General features: G+C 50.9%; 1 protein-coding gene across 1 annotated transcript in view; it reads left to right on the plus strand.

Moving 5' to 3' along the window:
• The window catches only part of USH2A (usherin), a 1,098,211-nt gene that overhangs the window by 846,333 nt on the left and 238,420 nt on the right, over positions 1-13,458 (plus strand). The window contains exon 49 of the mRNA XM_075339131.1: positions 4,609-4,830. Coding sequence (XP_075195246.1) covers positions 4,609-4,830 — 222 coding nt within the window. The remainder of the gene's footprint in view (positions 1-4,608; positions 4,831-13,458) is intronic.

Raw genomic sequence — 13,458 nt, forward strand, 5'->3', positions numbered from 1 at the left:
GTACCGGTGGGCCACTACACTGTCCCGGTCCACAACGGTTCCACCGAGCCATCTTCCCGGCTCCTGCAGGCTAGGCCACCGTCTGCCTCCTAGCCAAGGTACCAGGGCTCCGACCCTGGCACCTGTCAGTCTGTCACAGGCTTGTACCACAGGCCTGACCTCCTCCACTGCACTCTCAAGCTGAACTGAACTGTCTGTTTCCTGCTTCAGGCCCTCTGAACTCCTCGGTGGGCGTGGCCAACCGCCTGGCTCCACCCCCCCTGGTGTGTCCATCAAGCTCTGCGGGAGGTGATTAGGGTTTATGGTTTGGCTGGTGTTACTGTCGCGGGCGGAGGAAGGGACGCCGCGCTCTTCCACTGCTCGGGTCCGGCTGGCACTGCGGCCTGCTGCCATTGCTCGGTGGCTCGAGCGATGGGCCGGATCCCGGGGACTCGAGCGGCGCTCCTCGCCCGTGAGTGAAAGGGGTTGTTTGGGTGTGGGGATTGTTTATTGTCCGTGACGCCACCCACGGTTGTGGTGATTTGTTGACACCACCGCTGCTCTGTATGGGGATCCCGGGAAGGATGGTATGGAGCAGCCAGTTGTTGTGTTGCCCCTCCGTGGGTAGGGGTTGGTGATCCCGGGGCCCAGTGATGAGGTGGGTGATGCAGGGCTTGGTGGGCGCAGGGACGCGGGGGCAGCGCTGTGCCTGGCGGCACTGTGGTACTCACTCAGCCTGAGACGATGACACAGTTCTCGGTAAAACACACGGCTGGAAAGACGGTTCCCACGGACGGCTGCACTTGCTTTCCCCAGTAGGTGACGGTCCCTCTGTCCTGCACCTATGATGATAATGGTTGCGATGGGTTCCCACCGGTAACCCGCTCCCCGGCTTGGATATGGGACGGAGGAGCCCTACTTTGCCCGCAGGCGCAGGCCCTGAGAAACTGGTGCCCTGGCGGTGGCGGTGTCTCTCCGTTATGGTTGGACTGTTGCCTTCAATCGGGACTTGGTTGTTAGGAGACAGACGTCCCCTTCACTGACGGATTTGGCAAATTATGGCGACTCCTAGCTTTGCCGGGATCCGAAAGGCCCCTGCCCTGGTGCTGACTGTTCTTCGTATACTGCTCCAGACCGCCGGGTCACTACCCATCCGCGGTCCTTCCAGCAACCTCTGACCAGTCCCCCTGCAGACTATCACCGCCGTCTGCTGACCTTGCTGTCCCTGTCCGGGGCACACACCCGGACCGACTTCAGGCTTTACTACTGTCACTTTCCTGTCACTTCAGCTTTTCTCTTTAGCTCCACTACTGCTTCCTTCTACTTCACTCCTCTAACTTCTTCTTAACTCCACTCTAGCCCTCAGCTAGACTTCAACTCCTCTCACTTCCTCCTCCAAACTCTATCTCTCTTCTGCCTGGTTCCTCCCGCCTCCAGGGCTGTGAACTCCTCGGTGGGCGGAGCCAACCGCCTGGCCCACCCCCTGGTGTGGACATCAGCCCCTGGAGGAAGGCAACAAGGATTTTGGTAGCCTAGGTGTTCCTAACTGGGGTGTAGGGTGTGGTGGTGTGATGACCTGTGACCCCTGGCTTGCCCAGGGCGTCACATTCCCCCTTAACAAAGTGCAGACCGTCCGTGGGCTGCCCGTCCAACACCGGTTTTATTTTCTGAAAAATATGTAAAAAAAAAGGTAAACGGTAACATTACAACTCATGACAACATCCCACATCGGGAGGCACATTTCTTAAACGTTGCAACGGTTTACGGTTACGGTCTCCGCTCTCTCCCACCCAAGCAACCTGGCCCTGATGCTGCCCCTAAAACCCAGGCAGCACCCCTTGACCCCAGTCCAGCACAAGTTACCCGAGCAGGATCTGTCCTTCCCCTCCAGAGGGTAGCCACCGGTTCCTGTGGTGGCTGGGCCCCAGCCTGCTCTGCTGAGGGCCCTCCCTCCAACCTGCCTCTCCGGAGGCGGTAATGCGGAAACGGTAACGGTAAAACAACTTATTTACAAGCCACTAACGTTTGTGGTTGCCCTGCAAGTTCACGGGCTTGTCCATGGAAAGTTCTCCATGCAAAACTTTTTAAACGGTCCCCACGGGGACAACGGTGCCGGCAACGGCCGGTTTTCTCACAATCACAGTAGAATCAGGTGAAGCTTCGGTTCTATTTTTGCTTATCATTTTCATTTTCAACTTTCAAACAAAACTCAGTGGTGGTCCCAACGGGGACGGTGCAACGGTGCTCCGCTGCCCTGGAAGCGGCTACCACCGCAGTGGGTCGGCCCACTCAGGGACCGAGCGGTACATGGGGTTCTCCTTCCATTGGCAGTTCAACCCCAAACCACTGACAGCCGCTGGGAATGGCGACATAGGCAGCGCACTTGGGACCTCCTCCTCCATCAACGGCACTCTCTCCGGACCCCCGATCGCGGTGCTGATATCCGTCTCCCACTCAATCAGGGCTGGTTCTGGGGTTTGTGTGGATTGATCGCGACGCGGTACGGCTGCAGCGGCCCCTTGCTCGCGGGCACCCACTACGGCAACCATTCTGCGCATCTCTGCCTTCCAATCCATCAACTGCTGCAGGCTCTGCGCCCTCACCTTCACGCAGAACCGGCCCAACTCCCGCTCCAGCCACGCAGCGGTCCCGACGGGGAGCTCACCCGGGCCGCAGTCCTCAAAAGCTACTCCGCCTCGTTTCCCCCAGAGCTTGGGTACTCCGGTGGCGGGTATTCCCGCACTCCAATTCGAGGACGCCGCCATTTCTCCATCCGCGTCCCCCTTAGCTTCTTTCCGGCCCCTCCTCTATTGGGGCGAGGTTTTGGCCTTCGCGCCTCTGCTACTCGAGAAGACGCTCGAGCGGGAACTTTTCGCGCCAAAGATGGCGACTTCCGAAATTTTTCAGCCGGATACCTCCGGCGATCACAAGGCGCACCTCTACCCAATGGCAGAGCGGTAAGATCCTGTTCGTGACGCCAAGTTGTCGCGAGCAGAGGAGGGGATGCCGCGCTCTCCCACTGCTCAGGTCCGGCTGGCACTGCGGCCTGCTGCCGCTGCTCGGTGGCTCGAGCGATGGGCCGGATCCCGGGGACTCGAGCGGCGCTCCTCGCCCGTGAGTGAAAGGAGTTGTTTGGGTGTGGGGATTGTTTATTGTCCGTGACGCCACCCACGGTTGTGGTGATTTGTTGACACCACCGCTGCTCTGTATGGGGATCCCGGGAAGGATGGTATGGAGCAGCCAGTTGTTGTGTTGCCCCTCCGTGGGTAGGGGTTGGTGATCCCGGGGCCCAGTGATGGGGTGGGTGATGCAGGGCTTGGTGGGCGCAGGGACGCGGAGGCAGTGCTGTGCCTGGCGGCACTGTGGTACTCACTCAGCCTGAGACGATGACACAGTTCTCGGTAAAACACACGGCTGGAAAGACGGTTCCCACGGACGGCTGCACTTGCTTTTCCCCAGTAGGTGACGGTGACGGTCCCTCTGTCCTGCACCTATGATGATAATGGTTGCGATGGGTTCCCACCGGTAACCCGCTCCCCGGCTTGGCTATGGGCCGGAGGAGCCCTACTTTGCCCGCAGGCGCTGGCCCTAAGAAACTGGTGCCCTGGCGGTGGCGGTGTCTCTCCGTTACGGTTGGACTGTTGCCTTCAATCGGGACTTGGTTGTTAGGAGACAGACGTCCCCTTCACTGACGGATTTGGCAAATTATGGCGACTCCTAGCCTTGCCGGGATCCGAAAGGCTCCTGCCCTGGTGCTGACTGTTCTTCGTATACTGCTCCAGACCGCCGGGTCACCACCCGTCCGCGGTCCTTCCAGCAACCTCCGAGCAGTCCCCCTGCAGACTATCACCGCCGTCTGCTGACCTTGCTGTCCCTGTCCGGGGCACACACCCGGACCGACTTCAGGCTTTATTACTGTCACTTTCCTGTCACTTCAGCTTTTCTCTTTAGCTCCACTACTGCTTCCTTCTACTTCACTCCCCTAACTTCTTCTTAACTCCACTCTAGCCCTCAGCTAGACTTCAACTCCTCTCACTTCCTCCTCCAAACTCTATCTCTCTTCTGCCTGGTTCCTCCCGCCTCCAGGGCTGTGAACTCCTCGGTGGGCGGAGCCAACCGCCCGGCCCACCCCCTGGTGTGGACATCAGCCCCTGGAGGAAGGCAACAAGGATTTTGGTAGCCTAGGTGTTCCTAACTGGGGTGTAGGGTGTGGTGGTGTGATGACCTGTGACCCCTGGCTTGCCCAGGGCGTCACATTACCTTGTGTGGGACTGGTGTTGTGCGGGGCGCTATCTGTGACTACCTGGCTAGTCCAGGGTGTCACAGTAACATCTCTATTTACAGTAGATAACACAGGATCCACTATTCACAATATGTGATATCACAGCTCACTTACTCATCCTCCTCTATAATCACTGATAACCCCTCTATATACAGAAGATAACAGGATCCAAAATTCACAATAGGTGATGTCACAGCTCACCTCCTCCTCCTGTACAATGACTGATAACACCTCTATATACAGTAGATAACACAGAATCCTCCATTTACAATATAATATGTCACAGCTCACCTCCTCCCTTTCCTGCACCATGACTAAAAACACCTCTATTACTTGTCTGTTACCAGGTGATGTCTGCTGTTACAACAAATCACAGAACAGAATATCCACTGGAGATGGAAACTCATGTTGTGGAGATATCCCATACTCAACAGCGGGACCTCAGATCTGCTGCGGAGGATCGCTGTATGATGGCGTTACTCAGCCTTGTTGTGGTGGGAGAATTATCCCACCAGGGTTTATCTGCTGCGGTGATGATCAGGAGGGATCGCTGTACAGACAGTTATTGGGTGAGTGGACGCGCTTTATTCCTGTATGTGTCATGCATAAGAAATGAGACTCTACGGTTTAGTACTGTGGATATGTGGGAACTCTGCGTACCACCATATGGGGCTTCTTTGCATTGCCATTATACAGAGGAACAGATGTATTGTGATGGTGATGGCCAATGTAGGATCATTCACAGGAACACACAACCTTTCTATTACAACAAAAAGCATTACACAAGGTTTGGTGTGGACGTGACGTAACTGCTGCAATCAGAGCTAGCTCCGATCGCAGCAGTATTCAGCTGTGCAAAACAGCCGGCACTTGTCAGGTGGGAAATGGGCTCAGTATATTAATCAGGTATTGAGCACAAGGCCTCATATCGGGGTGTCATACTGTTAGATGTGCACAAAGTGATACTTTGTTTTTTTACCAATAATAATAATAATAATAATACAGTGTGTCCACACATATCCTGTATACACCGCACCTATATACAGTGTGTCCACCCATATCCTGTCCACCGCAATTAACTTGAGAACAGCAGCAGCTATAGGCATAGAAGTGGTATCTAGGTATAGTAAAGTAGCCATGCGCTACGTAATGAAACCACCTATAGCGCCACCTGGTGGAAGACAACGGAGTTAGCATTGTTATCTCGAAAACGGATCGAGATAGAGAAAAAAAGTGAATGACAAAGTTGTAGGGCATCATCAATTCAATAGGAATCGACACCTTGCATACAGAAATGCTATGATTAGAACGTGTAAAACTCACAAGGCTGCGGACGTGAAGCGATAGCTCATGGAGACCTTCCTACAAGTCATTGGGTATGGTGGCTGCATGGAATGGCCTCCACGCTCACCTGACCTGACCCCATTGGACTTCTTTCTGTGAGGTCACATCAAACAGCAGGTGTATGCGACCCCTCCACCAACATTGCAGGACCTATGACGACGTATCACAGAGGATTGTGCAAACGTGTCACCTACCATATTGCACAGCGTGTAGCAAGATACAGTATGCTGTCCAGAGTCCAGATGTGCATTGCAGCTGACGGGGGACACTTTGAGCATCAAAGTTAAATGAGCGCCTTATGTGTGACCAGCATTCAATGTTTTGGGGGGCCATGGGTTTCATATCATAGCATTTCTGTATGCAAGGTGTCGATTCGTATTGAATTGATGATGCCCTACAACTTTGTAATTCACTTTTTTTCTCTATCTCGTTCCGTTTTCAAGATAAAAATGCTAACTCCGTTGTTTTCCACCAGGTGGCGCTATAGGTGGTTTCATTGCATAGGGCATGGCTGCTTTACTATACCTAGACACCACTTCTATGCCTATAGCTGCCGCCGTTCTCAAGTTAATGGCGGTGGACAGGATATGGGTGGACACTGTAGAAAAACAAAAAGGTTAAAAAATAGCAAAGAATTATGCTAAGAAGACAATAAATAATGTCAACTATATTAAATAAAAATGTAGTATTGGATTTTACATATAATTTATAACCTTGATATAATACTCCTTGCATCTGCATCATTATTGGTGGCCGTATTGTTTAAAAACCGGGCTGAATTACGTCCTTTAAGAAAATAACATTGATTTGACTTTCTCACACCAAATCAAATCTCCTTCAATCCCAGTTCGGTTGTCTTTGTCAATATGTATTTTATAAATGGAGTGAATTAACAGATGCTGTTGTAACAGAACTGCTGGGGCAGCATTTAGGTTTTAGTGCTCTCCATGGGCGGATGAGCTGCGTACGAGTGTAATACAAGTGTCCTGGGAGAAGGAGCATGCTGTGTGCGCCAGCACGAGACTGAACGATGCACACAAGCGGGAATATTTATTAATAGACTGCTGGTATTACTGTATAAGTGTATGTATGTATGTATGTATGTATGTATGTATGTGTGTGTATATATATATATATATATATATATATATATATATATATATATATATATATATATATATATATATATATATTGGTGATGAGTGAATATATTTGAAACTATTCGTTACTCGCATGAATATTAAGGTATTCGGGATGTTACACATCGACTTTTTTGGTACTCACCTTGTGACTTTCAAGTCCCCTCCCTGCATGTTTGGCGCCTGATTTTCAGCCACTTAGCATGCAGGGATTGCCTGCCAATCACAGTAATGCTGTGGCCATTTTTGATACGGGCATTTCTGTGATTGTCAGGTTCAGTGTAAAAAAAAAAATGACGTTTGGTCCCTCACCTATTTGTGATAACCAGCAAAGATAATGCAGACAGCTGGGTACTGGTATTTTTCGGCTGGGAAGGTCCATGGTTATTGGGCCCCCCAACCTAAAAATAGCAGCTTGCAGCCGCCTCACAATAGGCATATCAATTAGATGTGTTAATTGTGGTGCTTTACCTGGTTCATCCCGATTGCCCTGGTGCGGTGGCAATCAGGGTAATATATTGAGTTGATGTCAGCTGTAAATTGTCAAAAATCACAGCTGCCATTAAGCCCTGGGTTGATAATGGAGAGGTGTGTATGAGACACCCCCCCATTAACAACCCTGTAAGTAAAAAGAAAAAAAATATAAACACACAAAAATCCTTTATTTTAAATAATAAAAAACACACCCTCTTTCAACAATTTATTAACCCCCAAAACACAGCATTAGGTTCGACGTATTCCACATGATATCCCATGACGATCCCGGCTCTGGTACATCCAGAAGCTACAGTGATGGAAAACGTGATCAATCACTGCAGCTCCTGGGACACACTGAATGCAGCAGGGAACCCAGCTGTGAGAAGTGTTCCCAAGGTACCAAGTGTGACCACTGGTGAACCCACTGCTGGATTGCCGGACTGCAGAGGCACAGCAGTTTGGCATCCAGCAGTCAGGTCACCAGAGTTCACACTTGGGGGCTCCACTGCTTCCCTCAGTGAACTGAGTTGAATCCGCTGCCAGATTGCTGTGCGGCCATGTCCTACAATCAAACAATCCAACAATTCAGCAGCAGGTTTAACTGCAATCACTGAGAGCAGCGGGAGAGCCCCCAAGTGTGAACTCCAATGACCTGACTGCCAGATTGCCAGACTGTTGAATTGTGGGACATGGTGGCAGAGCAATCCGACAGTCTGGTAGCTATAAGGCCCAGAAACCTTAAAGGAGTGTTTAAGGTTCCTGGAGTTCCCAGCTATTGGGACACCTGGAGGCTGTGAACTCTGGTAAGAGCTCACAGCCTCCAGATGTCCCAGCAGCTGGGAATTACAGGAACATTAAAGGCTCCCTGAAAGTTACCACATTGACAGCTGCCGCAAGACATGGTAGCTGTGACCTCCGGTAACTTAAAAGATTACTGGAGCTCACAGATACCGGGTCTGTCGGACTGCTGTGCGTCCGTGTCTCGCAATACGGCAGTCAGGTCACTGGAGTTCATAATCGGTGGATTGTGAACTCTGGGTTGCCGGACTGTTGGATTGCAGGACATGGCCGCACAAGAGTCTGGCAGCAAGTTCAACTGCGTTCACTGAGGGCAGTATGAACTCTTGTCATCTGATTGCAGTCCAGCAGTGGTTATCAAAAATGGGTTGGAGCCAAAGTAATTTTTTTTATTATTTACTAGCTGTAGTACCCGGGCGTTGCCTGGGATAGTAACTTTATCTCTGTCTCTCTTCGATTTTCTGTCTGTCTCTGTCTGTCTGTACCAGTTTCTCTGTCTGTCTCTCTCTATCTCTGTGTCTCTCTCTATCTCTGTGTCTGTCTGTCAGTATATTTCCCCGTCTGTCTCGTTCCAGGTCTGTCTCCTTCCCGGTCTGTTTCTTTCCCCTATGTCTCTTTCCCCGTCTCTATTTCCCCGTCTCGCTTTCCCCCGTCTGTCTCTTTCCCCGTCTGTCTCGCTCCAGGTCTGTCTCGTTCCAGATCTGTCTCGTTCCAGGTCTAGCTCGTTCCAGGTCTGTCTCTTTCCCCATCTGTCTCTTTCCCCATCTGTCTCTTTCCCCGTCTGTCTCTTTCCCCGTCTGTCTCTTTCCCCGTCTGACTCGTTCCCCGTCTGACTCGTTCCCCGTCTGACTCGTTCCCCGTCTGACTGGTTCCCCGTCTGACTGGTTCCCTGTCTTTTTCCTTGTCTCTGTCTCTTTCTCTGTCTCTTTCCTTGTCTCTGTCTCTTTCCCTGTCTGTCTCTGTCTGTCACTCTGTCTGTCTCTTTCCCTGTCTGCCTGTGTCTTTCCCTGTCTGTCTGTGTCTGTCTGCCTCTGTCTGTCTCTTTGACTGTCTGTCTCTCTCTGTCTCCTTCTGTCTCTCTCTATCCGCCTCCCCACTGACATCTTATTACCTCACACATAAGCTTCTTGTACTAACAATGTCCTTTGTTCCTATAGCAACCACTCACAACTCATATTAATAACCTAATAGCTCGCAGCTCCATTGACTTTAATGGAGGCAGGAGGCAGCTTTATATATTGGACTAGCTGTAGTACCCGGCATTGCCCGGGATAGTAACTGTCTCTCTGTCTCTCTCTCCCAGTCTCTGTCTGTGTGTCGCTGTCTGTCTGTCTCTCTGTCTCTTTCCTTGTCTGTCTGTGTCTATGTCTCTGTCTATTTCTATCTCTGTCTGTATTTGTATCAGTCTATCTGTCTCCATCTCTGTGTCTGTCTGTCTCTCTCTCTATCTCTGTGTCTCGCTCTATGTGTGTGTCTGTCTGTCTGTCTGTCTCTCTCTATGTCTGTGTCTATCTCTTTCCCCATCTGTCTGTGTCTGTCTCTTTCCAGGTCTGTCTCTTTGCCCGTCTGTCTCTTCCCTGTCTGTCTCTTTGCCCGTCTGTCTCTTTTCCAGGGTGGTATCTTTGCCTGACTGTCTCTTTCCCTGTCTGTCTGTTTACCCGTCTGTCTGTTTACCCGTCTGTCTGTTTACCCGTCTGTCTGTTTACCCGTCTGTCTGTTTACCCCTCTGTCTTTTTGCCAGTCTCTCTCTTTGCCAGTCTGTCTCTTTGCCAGTCTGTCTCTTTGCCCCTCTGTCTCTTTTCCAGGGCTGTCTCTTTCCAGGGCAATCTCTTAAGCCGGCTGTCTCTTTGCCCGGCTGTCTCTTTCCAGGCCTGTCTCTTTCCAGGCCTGTCTCTTTCCAGGCCTGTCTCTTTCCAGGCCTGTCTCTTTCCAGGCCTGTCTCTTTCCAGGCCTGTCTCTTTACAGGTCTGTCTCTTTGCCCGGGCTGTCTCTTTTCAAGGGCTGTCTCTTTACAGGTCTGTCTCTTTTCAAGGGCTGTCTCTTTTCAAGGGCTGTCTCTTTTCAAGGGCTGTCTCTTTTCAAGGGCTGTCTCTTTTCAAGGGCTGTCTCTTTCCAGGGCTGTCTCTTTCCAGGGCTGTCTCTTTGCCCGTCTGTCTCCCCACTGTCATCAAATTACCTCACACATAAGCTTCTTATACTAGCAGTTTATTTTGTTCCTATAGCAACCACTGACAGTTGCTATTAATAAACTATAGCTCCCACCTCCATTCAGTTTAATGGAGGCATGTTTTTTTTGAGAGTAACTGTAAAGCGCAGGGTTAAATTTTCCCATCAAACCATAGTCTATGACGTTCCCTGAGTCACATGGAGTGTCTGTGCAAAATTTCGTGATTGTAAATGTGATGGTGCGGATTCCTTTAGCGGACATGCATACATACATACACACATACATACACTCAGCTTTATATATTAGATTTAAATAATTAAAAAAAACAAAAAAGCCTCTATTTTTGATGACCAGTCAAGCTAAAACACACAGCTGGGGGCTGCAGACTGCAGCTGTCTACTTTACCTGCAGTGTTTATCACAAATAGGTGGGGGACCCCATGTCAAAGTGGTGTAATACTCTGACAACATTGTTCCCAGAAGTGACCTGTGTTTCAGAAATGCATCCAGGCATGTTCCCAGTCAACTTCAGCACTTTTCTATCCATTTCAGTATTTTTCCAGCCCTGTAAACATTGCCTTAGATTCGTTATTTATGATGAATAGTACAAAATATTAAAAACCGTCATACAGTTACCAATAAGAAACATTATTGTGACGCCCTGGCCAGGCCAGGTAGTCACAGATAGGGCCCCGCACTACACCAGTCCCCTAACAAGGTGACAGCAGCCAAACATTAAAACCCTAGTCACCCCTCTCAGTGCTTGATGGACACGCCAGGGGGCGGAGCCAGGTGGTTGGTAGACGCCCACCGAGGAGTTCGGTTGGCCTGAGGTGGGAAAGTAACAGTCAAGTTCAGAGAGTGAGATGTTGGAGTTCAAGGTGGAGAGGTGTGTGGGCTGGAGCTGTGTGCAGCTCCAGCAGAGGCGAGAACCAAACACTGAACCAGTGCCAGGGTAGGAGCCCTGGTACTCCTGGCTAGGAGGCAGACGGCAGTCTCCATCTGCAGGGGCCGGGAAGACGGCTCGGTGGAACCGAGGTGGACCGGGACAGGGTAGTGGCCCGCCGGTACCGACCCAGGGAACCGACTCGGAAACCGGAGCACAAAGGGGGTACTCAGACCCTGAAGCTAGGTCCAGAAGCTACTGGGGGCTAGCTAATTAACTGATACGGCCAGGACTATAGGTCCGGTCCCACCCAAAGTCCCGATTGAAGGCAACAGCCCAACGAGGGGGATAGAAAGCCACCGCCACAGCAGAGAGATCCCACGGGCCAGCGTCTGCGGGCAAAGGGCTCCTCAGGCAACCACAAGCCGGGAGCAGACTCCTGAAGTTACAAGTGCAGCTAGTCCACCATCACACAATAGGTGCGGGAGAAAGACGGAGACCACCAACCGGGTGGGGGACCAGACTGCAGCCGGCTGCGGGCACCGACCACCATCACCTTGGTTTAACAGAGACTCGTGTGTTTACTAATAGTGAGTACATCAGTGCCCTCCGGCCACCCATCTCCCTGCACCGCCAAACATCCCCCCACGGGTCCAGGGGCCACCATCCCTACCCACGGAGGGGTTAACAACTTGCTGTGCAACATCTCCCCCGAGTGCCCCGTAACTGCAGCGGCGGTGTCCACCTTCACCACATCCCGTGGGTGGCGTCACGAACTTAACACGGCTTCGACCGTACACCTATGTCCCCAAGCCGCCAGCCCCCTTTTGATCGAAGTGACCGCAGGACCTCCAGGTCCAGAGACCCTCGAGCCACCCACTGAAGGTCCGGACCCGAGCGTCTCGGCTGCCAAGCATGGGGCGGCACATTATCACTATATAGAGTATTGCTCACTTTGTATAGAAAGAGCTGTATAATACCGCTGTGCAACTACCATCTCTCCTTGACCAAATCTCACAGAAACGAAACCATTGATTACCAGCATACACAATGGTGACTGAATGATACAAAGGCCAAAATAATGCTGCCCCACCATGATCATATATTGCCAAACCATAGTCCTACCTCCCAACCGTCCCGGATTCTGCGGGACTGCCCCGATTTTAGAGGTGTGTCCCGCAGCCCCGCAGCTCACAGCTGATGTCCCGGCTCCTCCCCTCAGTGCAGTGAATAAATTAAATTAAATTCTCATCAGGTCAGGATTTCGGGCGGCAGGACTCGAACCCGTGAATTGTGAAGCTCACCACTGAGCCACTGCCTGTATTGAAAAGCATAGGAAGATTTGGTTATCTTGACCTCTATATTGCAGGTGAGACACCAGAAGAAGATTATTCAGCTGCAAAGATGGATGAATGGAGGGATGTAGAGAGGGATGTAGAGAGGGATGGATAGAGGGAGGGATCGAGGGCGGGATGGATGATAGATGGCTATATAGATACATGACATAATAGATAGAATCATAGATAGATAGATAGATAGAATCATAGATAGATAAAATCATAGAAGATAGAATCATAGATAGATAGATAGAAAGACAGATAGACAGATAGATAGATGAATAGATAGAATCATAAATAGATCAATAACAGACAGATAGATAGATAGATAGATAGATAGATAGATAAACTCATAGCTAGATAGATAGACAGATAGACGAATAGATAGATAGAAGGATAGATGAATAGATAGAGGGTAAAGCCCGCTTTACACGCTGCAATGTATCTTACAATGTGTCGGCGGGGTCACGTCATAAGTGACGCACATCCTGCATCGTAAGGTACATTGTAGTGTGTAACAGCTACGTGCGATTGCGATTGAACGGTAAAACATTCATCGCACGCACGTCGTTCATTCCTCATGAATTGAACGTCAGATTGTTCATCGTACCTGGGGTAGCGCACATCGCAGTGTGTGACACCCCGGGAACGATTAACAGATCTCACCTGCGTCCCGCGGCTCCCGGCCGGTAATGCGGAAGGCAGGAGGTGGGCGGGATGTTTACGTCCCGCTCATCTCCGCCCCTCCGCTTCTATTGGCCGGCTGCCGCGTGACGTTGATGTGACGCCAAACGTCCCTTCCACTCCAGGAAGTGGACGTTCGCCGCCCACATCGAGGTCGTATGGACGGGTAAGTACGCGTGACGGGGGTGAATCGTCTGTGCGGCACATTCAACAAATTGAACGTGCCACACATACGATTGGGGCGGTTACGATCGCATACGATATCGTATGCGAAATCGTAACATGTAAAGCAGGCTTTAGATATAGATAGATAGATAGATAAATTCTGCATCTCTTTGTAGGTGAAGGAAAGAGTTAGATTAATTT

The sequence above is a fragment of the Anomaloglossus baeobatrachus genome, chromosome 3, assembly GCF_048569485.1.
Source record: "Anomaloglossus baeobatrachus isolate aAnoBae1 chromosome 3, aAnoBae1.hap1, whole genome shotgun sequence".
NCBI lineage: Eukaryota > Metazoa > Chordata > Amphibia > Anura > Aromobatidae > Anomaloglossus > Anomaloglossus baeobatrachus.